This window comes from Loxodonta africana, chromosome 12 (assembly GCF_030014295.1).
Source record: "Loxodonta africana isolate mLoxAfr1 chromosome 12, mLoxAfr1.hap2, whole genome shotgun sequence".
NCBI lineage: Eukaryota > Metazoa > Chordata > Mammalia > Proboscidea > Elephantidae > Loxodonta > Loxodonta africana.
In genome coordinates, this window is record NC_087353.1 from 95,738,559 (window position 1) to 95,750,919 (window position 12,361).

At 49.0% G+C, this 12,361-nt stretch overlaps 1 protein-coding gene across 1 annotated transcript in view; it reads left to right on the plus strand.

The window, feature by feature from the left end:
- Positions 1-12,361, plus strand: part of FOXK1 (forkhead box K1) — a 66,230-nt gene that overhangs the window by 47,719 nt on the left and 6,150 nt on the right. The window contains exons 3-4 of the mRNA XM_064295983.1: positions 10,955-11,111; positions 12,034-12,180. Coding sequence (XP_064152053.1) covers positions 10,955-11,111; positions 12,034-12,180 — 304 coding nt within the window. The remainder of the gene's footprint in view (positions 1-10,954; positions 11,112-12,033; positions 12,181-12,361) is intronic.

The following is a 12,361-nucleotide window of genomic DNA, read 5'->3' on the forward strand; positions in this document are numbered from 1 at the left end:
ATAGAATTGAAGAAGGGTCATCCATCAGAATATGGAAATTATCTAATAATATAATTAAAATCACACACAAGTAAAATTTTACTGAAGATAATTGAAAAGTAGTTGCAGTAGTACTTTGACACGGAACTGCCAGAAATTCAAGCTGGATTCAGAAGAGGACGTGGAACTAGGGATATCATTGCTGATGTCAGGTGGATCTTGCTGAAAGCAGAGAATACCAGAAAGATGTTTACCTGTGTTTTATTGACTATGCAAAGGCATTCAACCGTGTGGATCATAACAAATTATGGATAACATTGTGAATAATGGGAATTCCAGAATACTTAATTGTGCTCATGAGGAACCTGTGCATAGACCAAGAGACAGTCATTTGAACTGAACGACGGGATACTCCATGGTTTAAAATCAGGAAAGGTATGTGTCAGGGTTGTATCCTGAGCAAATCCGAGAAGCTGGACTGTATGAAGAAGGCAGCATCAGAATTGGAGGAAGACTCATTAACAACCTGTGGTATGTGGATAACACAACCTTGCTTGTTGAAAGTGAAGAGAACTTGAAGCACTTACTGATGAAGATCAAAGACTACAGTCTTCATTATAGATTACACCTTAACGTAAAGACAACCAGAATCGTCACAACTGAACCAATAAACAACATCCTGATAAATGGAGAAAAGGTTGATGTTGTCAAGGATTTCATTTTACTTGGATCCACAATCAACACCCATGGAAGCAGCAGTCAAATCAACCAACATACCACACTGGGCAAATCTGCTGCAAAAGACCTCTTAAAAGTGTTAAAAAGCAAAGATGTCACTTTGAGGACTAAGGTGCACCTAATCCAAGCCACTATATTTTCAGTTGCCTCATATGCATGCAAAAGCTGGACGACGAATAAGGAAGACTGAGAAAGAATTGATGTCTTTGAATTATGGTGCTGGCGAAGAATATTGAATATACTATGGACTGCCAGAAGAATGAACAAATCTGTCTTGGACTTAGAAACGAGGATGGCAAGACTTCAGCTCACACGCTTTGGACATGCTATCAGAACATACCAGTCCCCAGAGAAGGACATCGTGCTTGCTTGCTATAGTAGAGGGTTACCAAAAGAGAGGAAGACCCTCAACGAGATAGATTAACACAGTGGCTGCAACAATGGACTCAAGCATAGCAAGGCTTGTGAGGGTGGCACAGGACTGGTCAGTGTTCCATTCTGTTATACCTGTGAGTTGGAAATGACTCAGTGAGTACCTAACAACAATAACAGATGAACCCCTGAAATGAGAAGATATTCACGATACACAGTGGCCGGAACGATGGATTGAAAGCGACCAACGATCCCGAGGATGGTGCAGGGCCGGGCAGCGTTTTGTTCTGTTGTACATGAGGTCCCTTTGAATCCAACCCTAAGTAACAAAATTGCACCTAATGACAACAGTCTCGTCAAATATTAGTTCCTTCTTTTCCTAACCAACCACACTCTTGTAGCCCCTGTTTTTTTGCACCATTGAATTCCTCTACCTGGTTTTGCCTCAATCATTGTTTTACTTAGGCTTTTTGTTTTCCACCATGAAATTTTTAGTTACAAGTTAGTCATTTGCACTGAGCTGCTTGGAGCTGGCTTCTGCTCCCCCAGATCCAGCATCTGGGTGTTCCTCTGCCTTTACGGAAAGAAGAGTTCTGAAACGGCGCTGAGAAATGGACTGGTGCCAAGGTCAGGGGTAGGAACCGGAGTCCGGTCAGCCTCACCGGGCCTTGCCCTCCTCTGCGAGGCCAGCACTGTCGTTTCATAATTCTCCGAGATGACGATGATGGTGCTAGGTAACAGCCGTTACTGAAAACCTCCTTTACGCCAGACACTCTGCTCAGCTCTTCACGGGCGTTATTATACTTAGTCCTCACAGCTTTACTAGAGAGACAGCTTTTTCCTAAGCTCATTTCTGACTTCCAGTAATTACTCTGTTCTAAAATTTAGTATGTGATCTCATTGTTCTTTCGTACATCTAACTTGAATTCAATCCAAAACAAGAGGACTCCATTTGAGACCACTGTTAACCGTGCCATGATGCGCTTACGTTGACTTAGGTGGTATAATTTATACATAGATAAAAATCACGTGCGGTGAAATGGTGCCACCACTGTGGAAGGCAGCCTGGCAGTTCCTCCAAAGGTTAAACAAAGGGTTACCACAAGACCCAGCAATTCCATTCCTGGGTGTGTACCCAAGAGAATTGAAAGCATATGACCACACAAAAACTTGTACGCTAATGTGTTTGCAGCATTATTCACAGTCGGCAGAAAGTAGAAACAACCCAAGTATCCACAACAGATGAGTGGGCACACACAGGGTGGTCCTTGCTTACAATGGAGTACTACTCAGCCATAAAGAGAAATGAAGTCCTGATGCACGCCACCACATAAATCAGCCTTGAAAACATCATGCTGAGTGAACGAAGTCAGACCCGAAAGACCACACCCGTTGTGTGATTTCAGTTTGTGTGAAATGTCTAGAGCGGGCGAATCTGTGGAGACAGAACGTGGAGCAGTGGTTGCAGGAAGCTGTGGGCATTGAGAAGAGGACCCGCCAATGCATGGGGTTTCTTTTCGGGGTCATGAAATGTTCTAAAATTGTTTTTGGTGATGGCTGCACAACTCCGTGAATAAACCAGAAACCACTGAATTTGGCACTTTAAGTGGGTGAATTGTGTGGTACGCTGTTTAAAAAGTTCTGTGTACTTAAGTCTTTAGCCAGGGGCACCTTAAAGCAGCTGTAAAACAACAGGCAGGGTGACTCTGCACACCACTAAGAGCTGACACCCAGAGGCGCCCGCCCCCGTGTGCAGGGCAGGCAGCGAGGGTTGTTGCCACATCCAGGTGCAGCCCAGCCCAGTGTCAGTGAGAGGCTTCTGAGTAAGGAGCACGTTCCTGTTGCAGCCTTAGACTGGCGTTGGTTATTAATAATCAATTTATAGTCCAGCAAATAGAAGCTTTTTAAGAAACATGTTTTGGGTCGTACCTTGGGGGCTTAATAAAATGAAAACGTTTCCCAGTAAAATTTCAAAGAACAGTAGTAGCCGACTGATCGAGATCCTCAGGTAGAGCTTTGCATATTGAAGCTGCTTTGTGTGAGGAAAGGAGGCCTGGTAGTGCAACGGTTAAGCGCTCGGCTGCTAACCAAAAGGTCAGTGGTTGGAACCCACCCAGCGGCACTTCAGGAGAAAGACCTGGTGATCTGTTCCAGTAAAGATTACAGTCTAGAAACCCTATGGGGCAGTTCTCCTCTGTCACATGGCATCACAAAAGATCAGAATCACTTGATGGCAACGGGTTTGTGTGAGGAGGAAGACAGCAGTGTGTAAAGGATAAAGAAAGCACATTTTTACAAAGCAGAAGTAAACACATATGGGGGAGGCTGTTCTGAGCAGTGAGGCCCAGAGGTCAGCTGAGACATGCTCCCTGGACCTGAGTTTATAGCTCACCTGTCCTGGCCCTCACCTGGAGCGGATGGGGGGCCCCTGCCTGGTGGTCTCCATCCAGGCCTTGGACATAGGCTGCAGGAGGCAGATTTGTGTTTATGTTGGGGTGGGACTCCCGGGTGTTAGAGACCTTGGGGTGTTAGGGACCTCAGGGCATTAGAGACCTGGCATGTTAGGGACCCTGGGGTGTTAGGGACCTCGGGGCCAGGCAAGCTAAGTGTTTTCAAACAGAGGAAGGGAGGAAAAGACAGGGCACCTGGCTCGCTCACCCTCCCCTCCCATTCCTCCTCCTTCTCCCCCTCCTCTTCTCTGCCCCCATTACCCTCTACCCTCCCCTTACCAAATCTGTCCCCTACCTGCTCAGTCTGACATCTGGAGACCCAGGTGCAATTTTGTTCCTTCCGGAGCCAGTGCCTCCACCCCTGTCCTGAGCCCCTTCCTGGTCCAGCTGTGAGGAGCCAGCTAACCTGTAGGAGCTGTGGCCGCCATCAACAGCCAAGCCACCCTCCTCCTCCTCCCCCTCCTGCCCTTTAGTCGGTTTCCCCACAGCTCTGCCAGGAGCCTCCCCCTGCCCTGTGAATGTTGTGGGTGGCGGGGTGGGGTGGGGGAGGTTTTTGTTTTTTCTTTTTTTCCTGTCCTGAAGTATTCTACCCAGAAATTGAATGAACTCTCTTTGAAACAAAGTCGGCTACGTTAGGCAACATTTTATTGACCTTTTTCTTCTTGCAAAGGATTACAGTGTTTTTAGGGGAGAATAAACTGGTTAATCATTTAATGAGTTTGATCAGTCAGGGATAGGAACCACCTGAAAGTGCCCTCCAAGCTAAGTTTTAAGAAAACAGCTGAAAGTAAACCCGAGAAAAGGCACTGCCCAGGAAGAGTGATTGATTTGACTCATAATGGCAAGATTTCAGGAACCATTTCTTTAAAAAGGCTTTTTAAAATTTTTCCAATATGGAGATCAAAAATGAAGATAATTTGGTGGGATTTAGCAAATGTAAGCAATGCATCATGAAAAATAAAAATTCAGCAACTAGCTGCTGAGGCTGCTTATGTACAACGAAACACCTCATGGGATTTGGTTTCTTAGCTTAGAGGTTTAGGGTCATGGTTTCATGGGACATCCCAGTTAATTGGCCTAGTAATGTGTTTAGTGCTTCTGTTCCACCTCCTAGTTCCTTACTTAGTGCCTGGGGTCTTAAAAGCCTGCAAGTGGCCATCCAAGGCATAATTAATTGGTCTCTATTCGCCTGCAGCAACAGAGGAAGAAGGAAAGCCAGGAATAGAAGGATATGGAATGTGTGGCTAACTGCCTCCTTTGCCACGAGACCAGAACTGGATGTTGCCTGACTACCATTACTGAACATATTGATCACAGATTCCATAGAAGAATCCTGATCAAAAGGGGGAAAATACAGAACAGCATTTCAAATGCTCACGAACTCTAGACTTTCTGGAGCCATAAAGGGTGCATGAACCCCTGAAACTATTGCCCTGGGATAATCTTTAAACCAAAAATACCCCCCTGAAGTCTTCTTAAAACCAAAAAAAAAAAAAAAGTTTAGTTTAACTAGTAAGAAATGTCTGCCTTGAGCATCATGGTCTTTTAAGATCTGTCAATATGGAATCAAATTGACAACAACAACTACAAAGATTAGACAGGGACCTTAGGGGTCATGAGTTTATGTTAATGGGGGAGAACAACTCAGAAAAGGAGGGTGAGAGTGGTTGCACAACTCAAAGAAGGTAGTCGGTGTCATTGAATTGTACATGTAGAAACGGTCGAATTGGTGTATGTTTTACTGTACATATTCTCAACAACAAAATAAATACGATTATATATATATATTTTTTTAAGTTTAAGCAACCGACTTCAAAATTTAAGCAACTTTTAGTCATAGCCCTTAAACTCAGTGCTGCTTTATTGCTAGATGAAGCCCAGCTCTGACTCAGTTGATGTTGTTCTGTGACATTAGCCCCTTCTCGCTGTGTGGTCCTTTGGGTTTGTCAGTTCTTGGGTCCCGGATCTGCATTAGAAACGGGCTTGTTTTTCCTGCAAACTCTGGCTCCTTCCTTCAGAGGGGCTCCTGCTGTTTCAGAGTTCCTAGCGGTAGCCTTTCCTGCTGTTCTCAGCCTGACTTCAGACAGGAGTGGGGTGGTGGTGGTGGTAGTTGACATCGAGTCAATTCCGACTCATGACCACCCACATGTACAGGGTAGAACTATTCCTTAGGGTTTTCAAGGCTGTGACCTTTTGGAAGCAGATGGCCAGGTCTTTCTTTTGAAGCACCTTGAGTGGCCATGTCCCTTTCCTGTACCTGTGGCCCCCACCCCACCCAGACCTTGAGCCTCTTCCTGTCTGAAAACTCAGAGGAAATAAAAATAGGTTCATCCACACAGAAAGGTCGGGCCCCCTGCTCTGAAACAAACCCATGTGTCCTGTTCATTTTCCCTTCTGCCTGAATCTGTCCCAGGGGCGTGCTTTGATTCACAATGTTGAGAGCGGGTGACCTGGGTGCTCGAGTGTCTGTCTCTGCTGGCAGCCAGGGCCAGGATGCTAGCATCTCTCGGTGAACCTCACTGGGGCTGTCCTGAGGGACACACCCATGTTCTGTCTGACTTGTACACCCCAGGCAGCCTGGTGTATGCTTTTGTGTGGGCACGTGCTGTGGGATAGAGAGCACTTCCCAGACCTCACAGGCTGGGTTAATGGAAGAGCCTGGGGAGCAGAGAACAGAGGACTCTGGGCTGGGGGGCCACGGATGTCAGCAGGCACCCCGAACCTGCAGGGCCGGGGCATCAGCTCTGGTCCTCCTTGCATCTGAAGAACAGTGAACTGTGCAGGCCAGCTTGCTGACTGTTGCTCACCAGAGCTAAGCAGTTCAGAAACTTAGTCCTGTAACTAGCTCCCAGGATTTCTCAGCATTGCCTTATGTTAAGGTGCTACAAAAGCCATTGAAGGTAGCCTAAGAAATATGCCTCTAAATTTGCTTTTTCATACTACGGAATACCATATTGCTTTATACAAAACTCTACATTTCAGAAAACTCACACTTCCCATAATGACACTCTCAGGGACAATTCACATGGTCACCTTCCCCAAACATTTTCCTTCATTGACCTACCATGTTGTCCCTTGTTATTTCTTCTCAGAAAAATCTTCTGGGATCCATGGTCCTTCTCCTGTCACATCACGTCTTCAGGTTTTCAGTGGCTGCATGATGTCCCACTTACGGATCCGCCGTAGTTTGTTAGCCAGTTCCCTACTGAGGGATGTGTGAGTGGTTTTCATTTTTTCACTCCTGCAGGCAGTGCTGTGATACCTTCTTGTAGAATCCCAGTCATGTCTAGGGAGTAAGAGGACTTTTCCAAAATGTCTAAACATCTTACACCGAGGTGGTAGAGTTCTCAGATGTGGTTATTTTGTTAAGAGTATGCCCTTTACGGTCAGGAGCCACAGGATTTTAAGAACAATCATGATAACAGAACACTGCTCAGAGCTGTGCTAGGGGCCCGGTGGATGTCATACCCTTTAATCTCGGCAGTAACCTATATTCTCTCTACAGAGAATATAAAAGGATCGTGTGTTGTGTCCATCAGCTGCCCACAGGAATAGTGGTGGTATGGATTCATTTCCTTCAAATTTTTTAAAGTTTATTTTTATTAATGTAATACACGCACATTGTTTAAGAACTCAGATGAGTCTGCAAGGCTATGATGAAAAACTTGCCATCATGCCCACACCCAGAGGCAGTCTCTCAGAACCTCTCGCTGTTTCTTCTGGGATCTGACCACAAACGTCAGAGTGAAATCCTTACATGGCTGTTTCGTGATTGTGTGGAGTACATACTGACTCCTTATCTGGACGTGAAGAAGTTAGCTCTCCCACCCTCCCCATAAGATGATAGCATCATTGTTTGCCTAATCAGTGTTAGCACCTTCTTTATAATACCTGTGCCATGATGATACTGCTCTGCCGTTGTCTGTCTTGGACGTTTGGCTCTGTTTTTTCCCTTGGTGTTGACATTTGCCCCCTTTCTGTGTTTGGTTCAATCTGTGTCCCTCTTGTTGATGCCCAGGTGCGTGGCTGTGCTCTGTGATGGCACGTGGGTCGCCATTCCTCCTGTTTAAGCCCATGGCTTTCCCCTGGACTGTGAAAACCTCCCCTGGAGCCACTGCCTTTGAGCTCTGCCCTTCCCAGGAATCCTCTCTGTCCTGATTGGTTCCTTTGCTTTATTGGACAACATCCACCAGTGGCTTCCTGGGAAAGGAACATTTTAAAAAAGCCTTCCGCCTGTGGAAATGATCTTTATTCTCCATCCACACTACATAGTTTACTGGCTAGAGAATTCTAAAGCCCAGGAACAAGTTGCCCTTGAGTTGGCGCCAACTCGTGGTGCCCCACGTGTGTCAGAATAGAACTGTGTTTTGTAGGTTTTCAATGGCTGATTTGTTGGAAGTAGATCACCAGGCCTTTCTTCCAAGGTGCCTCTGGGTCGACTCGAACTGCCATCCTTCTTGGTTAGCAGCCGAGCACATAAACCATTTGCACCACCCAGGGGCTGCTTGTAAGACTTAGACACATTTGTTTTCCTGTGAAGCTGCTTGGTCTTCTCAGATACTGGTGGACTTGATACAGTGTTTCTGCCAGGTGGGTCAGTGACAGGCACAGAGGTTACAGGGGGGCAGGGCTGTTGGGGGCCAGTGCCAGTCCTGTTCTGCCCCAATCTACACATGCCTGCCCTGGGGATGGGTGACCCCATGAGAGGAGCTTGCTGCTGTGACCACCTTAAACATCCTCACCCAAGACACACGTGACATGGGGGGTTTTTCCATGAAAGGGGGAACCAGTGACTAATGGTCTAAAGTGCAAGTCCAACTTCATTTCCATTTTTAACCCTTGAATCAGGAAGAGAAAGCCTTCGTTTCTGTGAGGCTTAGGGGTTGTTTCATCTGGCCTGTGCCCCTTGACCCTGCCTGAGTCCAGACTTCCTGCAGATCTGGGCCTGGGCAGGCAGAGGCCTTGTTAGGGTCTCCCGTGAAATCGATCTCGGGCTGTGGGGCCTGGGTGCCCCGTGCAGGCCTCAGGGCGTCCTTGTGTGGGGAACAGCGGCTCTCCCAGTGTCTCTTCTCCTTCCTGTCCCCTGAGGAGATACATGTGCGCATTTATACTTCATTTTTAAGAACTTTTGTCAAATTAATGACTCAGGGAGTTTTCAGTAGTGGGGTGAAACTGTCCATGTGAGACTCTGCGTTTGTTGGTTGGTTTTCATTTTCCTCTGAACAATCCCAAAGGTATGGGCCTGGCTTTAGGGCTCAGATGCCTGTCCCCTCCACCACTGCCCTGCCCCCAGCCTCCCTATCCCCCCCACCCCCCACCCCCGCCCCAACAGCGCCTGGAACACTCAGAACCATGAGTCGGACGTTTTGTAGCTCTGCCGTGGGCCACGCACGGGCTGTAGGGTCTCTCACTCTCTGCCTTTCCTGTCTAGATGGAGGTTTGACATCAGGGCTCATTTGGCACGAGCACCGCTTGCTAGGAGAGGACAGCTGAGTGGGGTTCGTTGGGAAGTCAGGTCCTCTGAAGCCCAGGAGAGCCCTGTGAACACACACACGCCGTCCTGACCAGCAGCCCCTCAAAGGCCTGTGAGCCAGAACTGCAGCCTGCACCAGGCCTGCTGTGCCCCTGGGGGAGCAGTGCCCTTCTCTCCTGTACGAGGTGCCTGAGCCTCATTCATCGTCCCGTTTGAATCAGCCTCTGGGGAGCAACAGCCCTGTCTTTGGGTTTTGCCGTCTGAGGTTCAGATGTAAATTTTCAACGATTACCAATTTCCTCTGGATATTTTGTAACAGAAATGATTTCACAGTTCAATCTTTGAGGTGGTTTGATGACCAAAATCTATCTTAGTAAATTAGAGGAAATAGGCCAAACTTATCATTGCTCAACTGAACGAAGAATTCCTACTGGAGCGGGCCTGGCCACAGTGTTCAGGGAGCCTCTGTTCTCGTGGGGGAGCCGAGGTCACTGTGGCGGTGGCCCTATCCCTGCCTCGGACTTAATGGTGTGTGTTGAGTGGAGAGGTCCCTGGTGGCTTATACAGTTGGTGTTCGACTGCTTACAGAAAGGTTGGAAGTTCAAAACCACCCAGCTGCACCAAGGAAGAAAGGCCTGGCAGTCTTCTTACATACAGATTACAACCAAGAAAACCCTATGGAGCAGTTCTACTCTGTCACATGGGGTTGTCATGAGTCGGAGGAGACTTGGTGGTGATGGGTTTGATTTGTCTTTTTTGTGGCTGAGTTGAGAGGTTGCAACGCAGAGCAGCCTCAGATAAGGGACGTCAGCTATTTCCACCCTGTTCACTTGGTTGTCATTTTCAGCTGTGGACTGCTGCCGCAGCCAAGGAAAACAGGAAGGAGACTGAACTGTGCCATGTTCTGGTCGAAGGGGGTGCTGTGGCTCACAGGAAGCTCCTTAGTTGTGCCGACTCTTCCCTGGGGATAGTGTCTCCAGGAGGCCCATGTGCGTCACTGCCCGTCACTACCCCCAACGGCCTACCCTCAGTCCAGTGGGGGCATGTCCTCTGACCATGTGTGCCCATGTGCAGGTATTCTGTGACTATCACTGCGAGGGTGTCCTGTGTCCCAAGCCTTTCCTTACACTGCCACCTTGTGGACAGTGTGAATACTGAACAACCATCCTTGTCACTGTTGGAAAAAAAAAAAAAAAAACTCATTTCGATGGAGTTGACTAGCCTCCTGGTGACCCCATGAATGTCCGAGTAGAACGGTGCTCCAGAGGGCTTTCAGTGGCTGTAATCTTATGGAAACAGATCACCAGGACTTTCTTCCACAGTGCCGCTGGGTGGACTTGAACTACCAACCTTTCAATTAGCAGCTGAGTGTGCAACCATTTTGCCACCCAGAGACCTGTGGCGGTGGCTTTAGGGGCCTGGCTTTAGGGCTCAGATGCCTGTCCCCTCCACCACTGCCCTGCCCCCAGCCTCCCCACCCCCCCCCACCCCCCACCCCCGCCTAGAGCCCACCCACCACCTCCCTGCTAGAGCCCTTCAGTGCCTGGCGTGGCTGACCGCAGAGCGCCTGAAGTTGGGGCTCCTTCCTCAGGTCCTGCTTTGGGGGGAGGCACTTGCTGAAACCTCTTAGTCACACCAGGCTCACCCTGCCCACTGCCACCCCTGCCGGTCCTGCTCCCGGGAACAGGACAATGGACCAGACTGTGCAGAGCCCAGGCAGCCACGGCCTGTGACCAGAGTCAGTGCCACAATGCGATGCAGTGTGCCTGCAGCCTCTGGAGTCCTGGTCTTGGTGTCCAGAGGGCTCCTGCAGAGGGCGATGGGTGTGGAATCAGAAGGTGCAGATTTTCCTTTCCCTTCTTCCCGGTGGCTCCTGACCCCCGCTCCTGCCTAGCGCCTCTCTCAGGAGCGCGGATTCACAAGGCATCTTCTCTCTCCCCAGTGTTCCCAACTCCTGCCCTGCCAGCCCACGTGGCGCAGGGTCTTCCGGCTACCGCTTCGTCCAGAACGTGACCTCGGACCTGCAGCTGGCCGCGGAGTTTGCTGCCAAGGCCGCATCAGAGCAGCAGGCAGACGCTTCTGGAGGGGACAGCCCAAAGGTCAGAGGGCGCGCTGTGCACCCACACATAAGCACACACAAGCGGGCACCACTGTCTTAGTCTCCTGATATTGCCATAACCAAAATGCCACAGGGGGCAGGTGTTTGTTCTCGCAAAGCTCAGGGAGCTGGGAGTCAGAATTCAGGGTGTGGCTCTAGGGAGAGGGGCCTCCCTGGTCTATTTGAGCTTCCAGTGGCTTCCAGCGATCCCTGGCATTCAGGGGGGTGGTAGACAGGTCCTCAGCATGAGCTGTCCCGTCCCGTTCCCGTCTCCGCCCCCCCCCCGCCCCCGTCTCTCTTTTGCTGTTTACAACTCAGAGGAGGTCAGGTTGAGGACCTAAGTTACTGTTTATGTCCTTATTAACATAACAAAAGAAACCCCTATTTCCAAGCAGGGTCATGTTTACAGGTATGAGGGTTAGAATTTGGGGGACTCACTGCAATCCATAACAACCACGGACATTTTCTGTCCTTACCATGCCTGCGTAATGTACTTTGGTCATTTGCTGATGACTTGTCCTTGGTACCCATGAGTGATACCCCCTCCTGACTGTGTCCTTATTCCGTCTGCTGTTGACAGACCTGCTTCTGAGAGGCTTAATTACAGCCTCTGAGAGGAGCAGCAGGTATCTTCCATATGACCTTGTGTCTTGGCTCATGCCCAGCTGATAGCAATGGTTTTTAATCAGTTGGTAGAGGAGATGAGACACCTCAGAATGAAATTATGAGGAAGACCTAATTTTTCCTTCCTGTGAGGCAGGCACGGCTCTTCCTAGTTTGGTGCAAGCCCACTGAGGGTGTCATTGGGATTGATGTAACCAGACTTACACATCCTGGTGGGAAGACTTGACTCTATATCATGAGTCATTGGGACCATGGGACATTCTCCAGCTAACACCGTGTTTGTCCTCTGTTCTCTGCAGGACGAGTCAAAGCCCCCCTACTCGTATGCGCAGCTCATTGTGCAGGCCATCTCCTCGGCCCAGGACAGACAGCTGACACTAAGCGGGATCTATGCCCACATCACCAAGCATTACCCCTACTACCGGACCGCTGACAAGGGCTGGCAGGTAAGGCTGGGTGCCCTCCGACCTCGCTGGACCGATGGCAGGAATGCCGCTCTGCCTAAAAGCAACCTGGAAAGGGACAGGGGATGTCCCCGTTGATTATGGTGGTCTGGCTAAAGTGTGTTAGAGCTGCAGCTGTACCAAGTCTAACATCCTCCTAAGTTTGGGTTGTTATTGATGGGGT